The sequence below is a fragment of the Semicossyphus pulcher genome, unplaced genomic scaffold (genome assembly GCF_022749685.1).
Source record: "Semicossyphus pulcher isolate SPU_LCO1_2020_fin unplaced genomic scaffold, fSemPul1.0.p SCAF_7, whole genome shotgun sequence".
Taxonomy (NCBI): domain Eukaryota; kingdom Metazoa; phylum Chordata; class Actinopteri; order Labriformes; family Labridae; genus Semicossyphus; species Semicossyphus pulcher.
In genome coordinates, this window is record NW_027211748.1 from 15,345,939 (window position 1) to 15,358,291 (window position 12,353).

General features: G+C 41.9%; 1 protein-coding gene across 3 annotated transcripts in view; it reads right to left on the reverse strand.

Annotated features, from left to right (window-relative positions):
- Positions 1-819: 819 nt before the first annotated feature.
- Positions 820-12,353, reverse strand: part of egfra (epidermal growth factor receptor a (erythroblastic leukemia viral (v-erb-b) oncogene homolog, avian)) — a 46,245-nt gene continuing 34,711 nt past the window's right edge. The window contains exons 20-29 of one of the 3 annotated variants that reach the window (XM_069684005.1): positions 11,589-11,774; positions 11,050-11,205; positions 9,166-9,241; positions 8,226-8,372; positions 8,029-8,126; positions 6,932-7,099; positions 4,492-4,539; positions 4,310-4,403; positions 3,009-3,362; positions 820-2,872 (exon numbers count right to left, since the gene is read on the reverse strand). In XM_069684005.1, the coding sequence (XP_069540106.1) occupies positions 3,019-3,362; positions 4,310-4,403; positions 4,492-4,539; positions 6,932-7,099; positions 8,029-8,126; positions 8,226-8,372; positions 9,166-9,241; positions 11,050-11,205; positions 11,589-11,774 (1,317 nt within the window). In that variant the 3' untranslated portion in view covers positions 820-2,872; positions 3,009-3,018. Of the gene's footprint in view, positions 3,363-4,309; positions 4,404-4,491; positions 4,540-6,931; positions 7,100-8,028; positions 8,127-8,225; positions 8,373-9,165; positions 9,242-11,049; positions 11,206-11,588; positions 11,775-12,353 lie in introns of all 3 variants that reach the window. The other 2 variants (XM_069684004.1, XM_069684006.1) reach the window with 2 other exon arrangements.

Here is a 12,353-nt window from a genome sequence, read left to right on the forward strand (position 1 = left end):
TCTAAATACTTTAATGAGAATGTTTATATAAGAATACATCCTCCTGGCCTCTGTCACACTCAGTGATTTGCTCCTCTTTTCAAAGTTTGAGGAAATTGTCTATCAGATCTGATTAAAGCAAACACAAACACACAGTACTGATGAAGCAGATTAGCTCAGTGCAAACTGGTAATACTATGTGCTAAGCTTTGCAGTAACCATGGATGTTTTGGGGGTTTTTTTTGCTTTTTTAGTGACAAATATTAAACGTCAAAAGTAATACTTCAGATATAAACGCAACTTAATACATATATATATAAACAAGCTACAATAAAACAGTAGCTATTTATCTACTTTCATTTTGTTAACATGCAATATAAAGTTATCAATCAATCAATTTTTTAAAAGGTATTATATCTACCTACTCAGGGATTAAATAAAGAGGTCAAACATCAGCCATGTAAGACAGTAAAAGACATCTTGAGCTCGTCGTTGATCTGCTTTATTCTGCATCACATTTCATGTATACAGTGAGGTTTTGTCTCCTAACGCTCAATCAGCCTTTCATCTCATCAGTGGCTGTTTTACATCTTGATTGTCAAAGGCTGCTTCTCACACTGATACACTGAGCTTACAGAGCCTTTTAAATATCTTAACCTCAATCACTTTAAGTGAAACAGCAAATCATCAGGGGAAGGCTCCTCTCATTCTGCTGATTAACTGCTTGAATCATTTCATCATTCAACTTGTTATCTGAAGTGCTGCAGGCATCGAGATAAACAGACTGCAGCTGATGAGTGCATCCTTGAGCTCCGTCTCGCACTTACCTGCGCCGTGGGAATCAAAAACAAACAAGACGTATGTCCATAGAAAAAAGATTTATTCATGTTCACGTCTGAATGAAATAATCACAATTCAGGAATAAGTGCATATTCACATACCATGTGACATAACTGAGTATAAATTATAGGTGATTATTTAGGGTATACTTTCTGTACATGTACCTGTGTAAAATCTGCAAAAGCGGGTTTACAGGCTGCTACAATAGTATATTCCTTTAAAACTAGGAATAATGTTTGCAAAGTTAATGCTCTTGCAAGACTACAAGACTTTAAAGCTAGGAGAGGATTCAAAGATACGGTGTCAACACCCTGTGCGGAACAAGTCTACACTTTTTATAAAAAACAAGGAATCAGATGAGGAAAAGTCTCCAGGTAATAATAATATCGACACATTAGAGCAGAAACATCAGAAACAGTCTTAAGTTTCTGTTTGACAAAGAAACATTCAAATAAAACTCATATTTACAGGGAAATACGACTTCTAATCTAAGTCACTCACATGATCTAAGACAGTTCATCCAGCATTTATGCAACAAGTAAAAAAAACATTAAAATAGCAAAAACTTTGTTTATTTATTTGGAAGTCTTGGTTTCAACAATAGACTGTATAAAAAGATGGACGACATGGCAGCTCCCTAAAAGTCAAGCAAAGTCATCTCTATCGCCCCCTGCTGACTGGCTGCAGTATAGGTCATAAAGCCCGCCTCCTCCATGTTAACAGATGGGACATGAGTCAAACTATAAAATCAAAATACACGTCAAATAAATGTTTCTCAAACATGGTTTTTGTCATTATAGTTAGTTACTATGAAGTTGATTTATGTCCAAGTGTTTTCTGACAAGTTTAATTTTAATTAGTCATTTGATGCTGTCAAAATGATGATTGACAGCTCTGTTGACAAATACGGCTCCTGCAGGCAATCAGTTCTGGATTAGCAGAGTAGAGGAGGAACGGTGGCAGGACATGAAGCTAACACAATCACTACAGCCATTGAAGTTTCCCTATTGATGAAAATCTGTTTCAGATCAACACAAGAAGCTCTTCTGCTATTAAATACGCTGACATAGGGGATCTTAGTTAAATATTCTGTTCACTGGAAGGGGCGGGACGTCAATACAGCTACTGTGCTGACTCACTTTTGTACAATGAAAGAGGGTAGAGTGACGCGTCGTCCATCTTTATATACAGTCATTGGTTTCAATTGCTCACAAGTTTTTCCTGGTGAAGTTGTTTCGCTGTCATGGCAATGTGTGGATAAGCTCAGAGTGCAGTCAGAGCTCTACAAAATATTCTGCATGAGGGAAGAAATCATTAAAACATGCTTCCTGGTTACACAAACTGATGTGCCATAATGCTGCAAAGCTCAGAGTTTAGCTAACTTTGTGGCTTCACACAAACATGCTTCATGATACAGGGTGCTGCAGGTTTTAAACTGCATAAAACCTCAGTGTGACCGCATCACATTTGCTTTATTTACATTCTCTATATAGGTGGTGGGATCGATCACATCAAGTGACACTGGACACAGCAAGCTAAGTAATACAAACTGAACTGTCTTAGAGCATTAAGGTAACATATTCCCCTTTAAACTGACTATACATTCTATACATTGCAACATATTGTTTCCTCATTGACTCATCCCTCAGGACGAGCGTCGTCAGGCCTCTCAGGACCCCAACAGTCAGCATTATGCTCTTAAAAGCTCCCTTTAATCATCCTGACTTCATCACAGTGACAGCTAATGAGGCTTCACATCAAGCCAGAAAGCACCACTGTGTGTTTATACTGGCGATTATGTTTCTGACTTTTGATGCTACAACACATGTACCTTATAGGGTGGGTTTTGGGGTGAAGCTGCCACTTTCAGTTCTTGACAGCACTTAAAACACGTCAAAGGGAGCAACTCTCAGGTCGGCTGAGTCAGTCTCCATCCGTCTTTCATCGTGAAAGAGTCATCTGTAGTTCGGTGATAAGAAGAGAACTCTTTGGAAGGAGGGGTTTTGTGTTGAATTCAAACAACACAGAAAGCTGCAAAAAGTGTCACATGACTCTGTAGGACAGGGTAGAAAATATTTGTTAATGGATTGAACCACTTAGCTACGCTTTCCCAGCCAAGACATCAATGCCCTCTTTAAATGAAACAGGAACAAGTCTTTTAATTCTTGGCTTTATCTAAAAAGTCTTACTCAGACGTCCTCAGTCTGGTCCCAGGTACTCTGCGTTCTCCGCCGCCGGGATGTGTCCGTTGGTGTGAGTCTTAAAGGTGGGAGTGAAGTCCTGTTGGTAGTCGGGGTTGTCTATGCTGTTCTGGGGCAGGTACTTCTGAATGCTGTGCACCGTGCCGTTGGAGGTGAGCGGGAGGATCACGGGGGTTGGGAGCTCGTTGAGATACTCGGGTCCGTTGTCCCCGTTTTTAAAGCAGTTCAGGTACTCTGACTCTGCGTCGTCTGAGGAGATGGTGGGGAGGATGGTGCGGGTGGGACCTGGGTGCTGGTAGATGGGATTCATCATGTCTGAGACACCGTTCTGGTTCATGTAGTCTGTAAGAAAGAAAATGACTGATTAGAAGGCCCACTAGATTTCTCATGAACTATATACCCAGATGAACTAACAGCTCATTCATGATATCACTGCACTGCTGATATTTTTAACATCCCTGGGTTTGATGATTCATTTCCGAACTTCCTGGCAGCTACTTTTAGGAGTTAATAACTCTGATGATGTCATCTGGTAATCATTATCATGGCATTGGCTGGAAGGCTTCAAAAGTTTGGCTAAAAGTCTGCGTAAAAAACTTGGAGGCACAGAGTTTGAAACAAGTGCATGTTTACAAGGAGGGTCGAACAAAGATCATACTGAGATGCATTATGGGAAATGTAGCATCCAGGGTTCATGGAGCTTCACCCTCTGTAGGACCTAAAATTCAGGATATCATGGCCTCTGGTGCGGCTAATTTGACCAAATATAAATCCCTCAAAATTACTATATGGACTTAATCAATCTTAAAATTACCTGTGCAACTGTGAGGAGGGGCTGTGAAATGTGTTGCTGCAGGCAGTAATTTACTGGGAAGAACAATTGCTTTCTTGAGCTATATATTAACAAATAATAATACTAACAAAACAAGTACACTCCGATGCTCAATAACACAGATGGTGTTAATACATGTTTGATGTTTTTATGGTCTTGAGTATCTCCCAAATCTCACCACAATTCATTTTAAATCATCCACTACAGCCTCAAGGAGATTTATGCGCTAAAGCTAATGTCCAATCATTGACACAAAGAACACCAGTGGTCAATGGCAGTGTTGTTCATATGGCAGCAATGTTAATAAGTACACTATACCACTTTTTATCCACTAGATGCTCCCCTTCCTCTCTGAATCAATCAGAGGAACACGAGCAGGACTCTGCAGAGATTCACTTTAATCGCATTAAAAACTAAATCGGTCCAGCTGAGGGGTTTGAAGTTGAGGGACACTCGCCTGCAGCTGGCTGGAAGGCGTCGTCTAAACTCTTGTCTGTGGGGTCGGGAATGTACCGGAGAACCATGCTTCCATCTCTGCTCGGGAATGCATTCTGCAACAAAAGACACAACGTTGAAAGCCACACTACTCTCTGCACAAAAAAACAAAGAGGAATGTCAATTTAAAAGATTTTCTCTTACCAATAATCCATTTCTGCTGTGACATCTTCCAATGCTGCTGTTGAAGCTCTGCAAAACAGAAATGGAGTTGATGTTTAATGATGACACCACAGTGAAATTGCCTTATAGAGATGAAGAACACATTTGAATATGCCTCTATTTTACATACAGGAAAGGAAGATTGTCTAAAGTGTAACTATGGCGACATTTTCAGTGCAATGCACGACAGGAAACCGTCTGCTGCACGCAATTTTGGGATTTAGACAAATCCTTCACTTGTGTTATCTTTCACTTTGGTTCCCTTTTATTTAGACTTCCTTCTTTTATCTATTTTTTATGTGCGTGTGTTTCTCTTAGTCATTGTGATTCATTTTAGGGGACAATGAGTTCCCTTTGAGTAGTTATAGTACTGTGTTTTTATGGAACCGGAGGAACCATAGCTGCCGTTTCAGTACAAGCTGATAGGGATCGAAATAAACGCCCACCGAACAAATTCATATTCATTCAGGCAATGTGACAAGCTTTGTTGTGTCTGTCAAAAAGACTGTGGACGGCATTAAAACCATGGAAACTGAGCGAATTAAAGAAAGAGATTGACAGCTGCGGCAATGCAATTACTTTCAACAAGAAAAGGAAATTAAACACGCTGAAGGAGCAGTCGTCTGTAAAAAGAAATGTCTCGGCCCGTAGTGGGCCGTGCCCCAACTGTTTTATTTCAAAAGCAGGTCTTATGCTGAGCTTTTGTTGGACAAATATTTTAAAGAGTTCGCCTGGTGTCTGCAAAGGTAATCAAAGTTTGAGGCTCATATGAGCTAACCAGGCTGTCAGTGATCCCAGGTAAGAAGAGCCAGACCTACGCATGGCCTTCACTGAACCTGAGGAGCTCTGCCTATTCAGCTCTCATCCATCAAAGGGCACCTGGGAGGAAAAGTAGGGGAGGGGAGGATGATGAGGGCCAGTGGGTGGGGGTCAGGAAGAGGAGAAATAGTCCCAGTGGAGAGCATTAAACAGAATGAGGGTAGGTGGGTTCACCAGGGTTCAGGCCAGGTACGATTCTCCCCCATGTGCGAGCACCTGGATTCAGTTTCTGCTGCTTCCAGTAAGAGCTAATCGATTTCAACAAGTTATAATACTGACTGTGATTATTTCCATTCTGACTCATGGTTTAATGGCTAATGCAGAAACCCCATTTCCCAAAACTCTGTTAGAATTGCACTTTTAAATTTTTAACAGTTGGTGAGGTGCACACTACAGGTCTATGTGGTCTTAATCAATTAATGCAACTTTTCCTGGGAAAAATTCACTCTCCGAAGCAGCTGGTGTTCTCTTTTTTTCACTACTCAGATGAAGAAGGTCAGTGTGAGTCAGTCTGGTGTGTGTGTGTATGCAGTGAAAGCTATCTGCATCTCGTTACATGTATGCTTTACTTTTTTCATTTAAGTTTACTGGGGCTGAAAGTTCACCAAAGTTCACAGTACAAAATAAATGTCTTAATACTTTTATTTGTTTTTTAATTGTGTGAATCTTGGATGACACTTTTTAACTGAGCTCTGACTTTTAATGACATTAGGTGAACATCCATCTATCCATTATCTATACTGTTTATCCTGTTGAGGGTCACGGGGGGGGGTTGAGCCTTTTCATTGGGCGAGAGGTGGGGTACACCATAGTGTTTTCGACTCAAAGTACCAGAAACTTTTATTTACGGGAACTTCTCTTTAAGGAACTAAATGGTTCCTGTGGCCTAAAGTCCCGGGAAGATTATGCAAATCAGGCCAATGACGTGAGGAGAAGCAATAAAAGTAACTGCGCTACAACTACACACTGCACCTTCCATCTGTCGTAGGCTTTCTTCTCTGACTCCGTCTCAAAAGCGCGGTGATAAACTATCTCGTAGCACGATGATAACAGTGAGCTTGCAGCTGCAGCCTTTTAAACATGGCGGGTGAAATAAAATGCTGCGAGTACTCGACCAATCAGAAACGATCAGCACTGCAGGCCCTGCCCTGAAAGTTCCTGGAAAGTACTCCCCCCTAAGCAGGGACTTTTCAGGGGGTAAATCAATTACACAGGAACTACATTTATCTCCTGGTCCCTGCTATTGAAACACAAAAAACGAGCTTTCCCTAGTTACTGGGGAAAGTTCCTGCTGTCGAAAAGCACCTTTACAGTAATCAGAGTAAAACTACACTCCTTGTGGAAGTTCTACATACAGACAGACAGATTTCAGCGTCCTGATCGTGTGACTCTGAGACCAGCTGGGTTAATATATTATTTTGCGGGGCATGATTGTTTGCCTTCAGCAGAAATAATTAACCCTTTTCAGCAGTGGTATTTTCAGTGCCAGAAATCATCTCTTTCTCAGAGCTGTGTTACCACACATGTCACCTGGTACAGAGAGGCAGATGGACCCCCACACCTCATCCAAAACCTCTGATGGCATATGTTTTATGGAGCTTACTGTGGAGTGAAGCAGCGGGGTGTGTGAGGTGCTCGGGCTGCTGAAGAAGCTGTGTTGCGGCACCAGGTACTCGTCTGCGTCCACAGCGTCCTCCATGTCCTCCCCGCTGATCAGGCTGCGGTACAATTTAGTGTCTGAGGGAGTCGGCAGGTGCATGCGGTCATCCCCCTGGAACAAGAATAGAATTTACATAGTCAGCTTCACGTGTCCAATGGGTTTCTGCAATTCATCATCTGGTAGAGCGCTGCAGGAATGAGTCCTAAAACCTGGAAGTGAGTAAGCATTTTTGCACTTTCAGTTCCTCGTCTCAAAGCTTATTTGGTTTTTGAATTGGGTGTGGTTAGATACTCGAATTAAGGTCTGTGGTTAACACACACTCTTCACACTTTTTGTTCTTTGTTCTTAATATCCTGCTCCTGAATTCTGACAGTTTTACATCTCTATAAAAAGGGGGTCGCAAACAATGAGAACGGAGAGTTTGTTGGGTCATTAAACATCATCACACCAAAAACAGGGACGAGGTGGAAGCAGATTGGATGTGATGTTGAAGTCATGCAACAACGGTTCTGGCTTGTTCATAGCCTAATGTAAGTTTTAGGCATAGACTGTATGGTTAGGCTTGTGGTGATTGCATTTATGCTTTAAAATCGTGAAAGTGTTCATTTATAGGGATTGTCTTGCTGCCACAAGCGTGTCACAAACTTTTGTTTGCCAAAGAGCGTATTTTCTGCAGTAATTTGAAGTCCATTGAAAAATATCCAAATGGCTTTTGGTCTGGGGAAGCAGGGTGATGCTAACATCGAGTATGCCTTCAAATATGGGGCGTCAATTTGGCTCAGCGGTTAAATCTGTGGCCGATAAATAGAGTCAACAGTCCTCGAAGTGGCGGCCCCGGATTCAACTCCCACCCTCGGCAATTTGCCGCGTGTCATCCCCCATTCTCTCTTCCCTGATTTCCAACAGTATCCACTGTCCTGTCTATAAATAAAGGCATATAAGGCCCCAAAAAAATCTTAAAAAGGAGTATGCCTTCAAAAATACATCATCACTATATAAACTGAGCACCTAATACAGTTAGAGCTGCAGTGAAATGATACCTGAATGACCAGATAACGAGAAGGATCCCGAGCCATCTTTGTAAACTCCGCGATGAGCTCCCGGAAACGTGGTCGACTTTCTGCATCGATCATCCAACCTGTACAAACACAGAATATATCGCCATGAGACAAGAAGGTAAGATGAAACTTTTGCATTATATGTAAGGAAATAATCAGGAATGAAAAACCAAGCTCACATTTCACCATGATCATGTACACATCTATGGTACAGATTGGCGGCTGAGGAAGTCGCTCCCCTTTTTCCAGCACGCCAGCTATCTCACTGGCTGGAATCCCATCATACGGTTTGGTCCCAAATGTCATCAGCTCCCAAACTGTTACACCTACAGACAAGAAGGACAGCTGTTAATACGTCAGCCTGATAAGCTGTCATGCATTTACTTTTTTGTCCCAATATAAGAGAAAAAACAAGAGTGACAGGATGTAAGCTCGACAAATATCACACAGTATCAAAATAACTGTGTTGACAAATTGGCTGAGGCTGCAGGAGTGGGAGTTAGCAGGATGCATCTCTGTGAAGAAAGGAAACGGAGGAAAGGAAGCCTATCACTTCTGCCAGGGTCTAGTGATGCTTCTGCCATATTGAGCGGAAGGCATGATCAAACCCTCGGGAGATTTGGAAGCTGGCCCGCACAAGAAAGCTGTGCTGTGTTTGGCTCCTGCTTGTGTCTGTATAGGCATCTGTGCAAATGTACGCTCCTGTTTATGTGGGTGTTAGTAACAATCTCTCTTGACGTGATATTGTCCATCTGAGACTGCTGGTGTGTAGGAGTGCGCTGCCAGTGTCCTAAAATCACAGATGCTAGCAAGATGTTCTCCTCTCTCCTGTCGTCGTGTAAAATGTTGACAAGCCTCATTCGATCCAAAAACAACAACCTATCTGAACTTCAAAAACTCTTTCTTTGCTTTGCCTTCGCTTGATGTTAAAACACTTTATTAAGCAATGAATAAATATTTCTCCACTGAGGCTGTCACCGATCCCCAGGAGAACAGAAGCCCAGCTGCTTTACACATTTGAAGTTACACAAGCGCAGACTGCATTTTAAGCAGGGTTCAGGCCGCACTGGGTTAGAGGTAGAGGATGTATTCACAACACAGGACAAGCACGACACTCACCATAACTCCACACGTCACTCTGATGTGTGTACGTTCTGTTCAGGATGGATTCAAGGGCCATCCATTTTATCGGTACCTGTGGAACAAAAGAGACTAATAATCTCCAAACAACTTCACAAGGTGCAAGTTAATGTGCACCAATAATGTTCCTTTAGTACATCTGGACAATAAGACGCATACAGTACATTACATTCAAGCCTCCATACAGCCACAGCTCAATGTTGCAGTGTATATTTGTATTTTTTTTAGCCTTTATTTTGATTTTGTCTTAATTTTATTATTCTCTTATGGGCTTGGGGTTGGGGAGGCGTGATGACACATGTAAGGTCAAGTGTCTTGTAAACTACTGGATGCCTGAATTTCCCTCGGGATCAATAAAGTATCTAGTAAAGTAGTTTAGTAATAAAATATCTATCTTTGTTTATTGTCCTGCAAAAAAGCAGACTCTTGATGAATGTAGTACTTGTTTTATCAGATCCTTTTGCGTGCACGTTTTACACGTCTGTGCTCATTGAAACAGCAGCTTCACATGTATATTTGCCGATGGACTCTAAGTGAAAGCCTGTTAAAAGGAGTAATAACTACAGAGTAATTGTACAAATGTAGCATTTTGTTAAAGTGAAATCAGCTGCTGTCCTCTTCACATGTGCTGTAGTATGTAATGGAACAGTGCTGCCGCCAAGTGGTCAAATTGTCACACATGCAAAAATCCACATTTGATAATGAAGGTTACTGAAAATTGTGAAACATTTGGCCTTGTTTCCAGCTTATAAATATAAACGTTAAAAGTTTTTGGTGCAGTTTGCACTTGTAATGCCTCACACAAAGGTTGAAAAATGATTTCTTGGAAAGTTTCTTGCATCGTGATTAAGCCTAGTCACACACTGAAGGTGTTTTCTGAAGGATGTCTACGCTCCGCTATCTTTAACAATGAACTTGTCTGTAAGGCTGTCCAGGAAAGTTTCAGTAAAGCAATTTAACTACAACAAATAGGCTAAAGGAAATCTCATTATAAGAAGCTTTATATGTGAGAGATCCAACTTTGTCCTGATGAATTTCAAAGAACAGGACAGTCTCCACATCTGCTCTTATAGTGAAGACACAGATTCATATCTCACTCATATTACTTTATCAGGTAAAGTTATTACCTAATTAAAGCTCCTGCGAGGAGTTTTTTGCTGGTTATGAAACAGACTGAAATTAATTCTAATTACTCTTTATGAGCTACAAAAGCAAACCAGCCAATCAGCGACAAGATTGATTATTTCTATACAGTTATTTTTAATGCCTGAAACTGCTGGCGGGGGGTAGGTGTCAGGTACGGCTTTGTCCACAGGGGGCGCCAAAATCAACACAAACTGAAAGCTTAAATTGGAAAAAACTAAAATGTTTGGAGGTTCTGATAATAGGACAAAGGAGCTAATACAAGGACATTCTACCAAACTTTTTTACATATTATTTTGACTGAGTTAAGCTAAAGAATACAAATACACTAATATAACAGGAAACTTCAGTACTAAAACAGAAGTGTACAGGTCACCCCGTGGTTACAAGTAAACACAAGCACTCATGTGCTTTCTGACGCACAAAGAGACTTTGACGAACTTATCTGATTTGTCATTTTTCTTAGAACCGGGTTCACAGAAAGAGCTATTTATACAACATCCCTTACATAAGATACGATCTAGAGCAAAACCAACAATTCAAAAATAACATCTTTCACGACATGGAGCAAATCCAGTCATCTACAGGAAGTCATCTGTCTTACAAGAACCCAGTTTGTATCAGGCTGTAAATGCACAAATAACTTCTTCATCTGTGTCATCATCACGTAGCTTCTATTCCTGACTGACAGACTGTGCACTACTTTAATCTCACTCTCACCTTTCCACCATCTGCATGGTATTCCTTCTCATCTGCGTTGAGAAGTTTGGCCAGACCAAAGTCGGTGATCTTGACATGTTGAGGAGTTTTCACCAGGACGTTTCTGGCTGCCAGGTCACGGTGCACCAGGTGGCGCTCCTCCAGGTAGTTCATACCCTTTTGTCAACACACAATGAAGATGTTACATGAGCGCAGTGCTCTTTTTCACTATGGATTCTACCTTGTTAAACCAGGAAAACGTTGCTTGATCAGACACAATAAAAGATCTAAAAGTGCTGAATACTGTCTGAAAAGCCTCGTCACCACCACATAATTCAGCATTATTTCTTCACAGTTAAAGGCAGACACAAATAAAGTCGACTTGCACTGAAGACAAGCTCAGTTGCTTTTGTTTTGATCACATGCATTGTATGAGAAAACACATACACAGACATAGGAACTGCTGCAGGTGTGGTAAACAACTCCAGCCCCATACAGGTTTTACGCATTGAGCAGATTCTCCCATGCAACTTGATGCCTTTACGAGGTTTCCTTCTTACCTTGGCGATCTGCACACACCAGTTGAGCAGGTACTGGGAGCCGATATTGTCCTTGTGCTCTTTGACGTAGTCCAGCAGGCAGCCGTAAGGCATCAGCTGCGTGACGAGCTGCACCGTGGAAGTCAGGCAGATGCCGAGCAGACGACACACATGGGGGTGTTCAACGCTGGCCATCACATACGCCTCCTGTTGTGTGCATGAAGGCAAACGAAAAACAGCTGTCAGACAATTCCTTGTATTGTCTCAGGGTAATCAGGGGACACAAAAACAAACTCTTATCTACCGCATGAGGAGAAAAGAAAGTGTCAGTCATTTTAAAGGAGCAATTCTCCCCTGGAAAAAGCCACTGTCAGTCAAAGCTGCTGTTCTCTGTAATCGATAGAAGCAATAATATTTGAAATTGGTGCAATAGCTGTGGAGAAAGTTGCACAAACAGCTCGTGGTTTCGCCCGTTCTATATTCCTACAACACCCAGCGTGCATTGCGTCCCTCCCTCTGAAAGGAACGGCCCAGCGAGAGACGCTGGAGTGAAATACTACCGTTTAGCTGCAGACAACGGCTCAGAGCGGTACAGAATTGGAAATCTTCAGGTCTGCAGTCTACATTTCAAACCTGACGATTTAAGAACGAGACAAGACATCGGAGGCGGGCGTCCTAGATTGAGGAAGTGTAGTTTTCGCGAGCTCCCTGGCCTCCACCAGATGACGTGTTTACGTCGTCTGGCGGAGGTTTTCCAGGGCCCACTGGAGAAGTGAATAGCGTCCT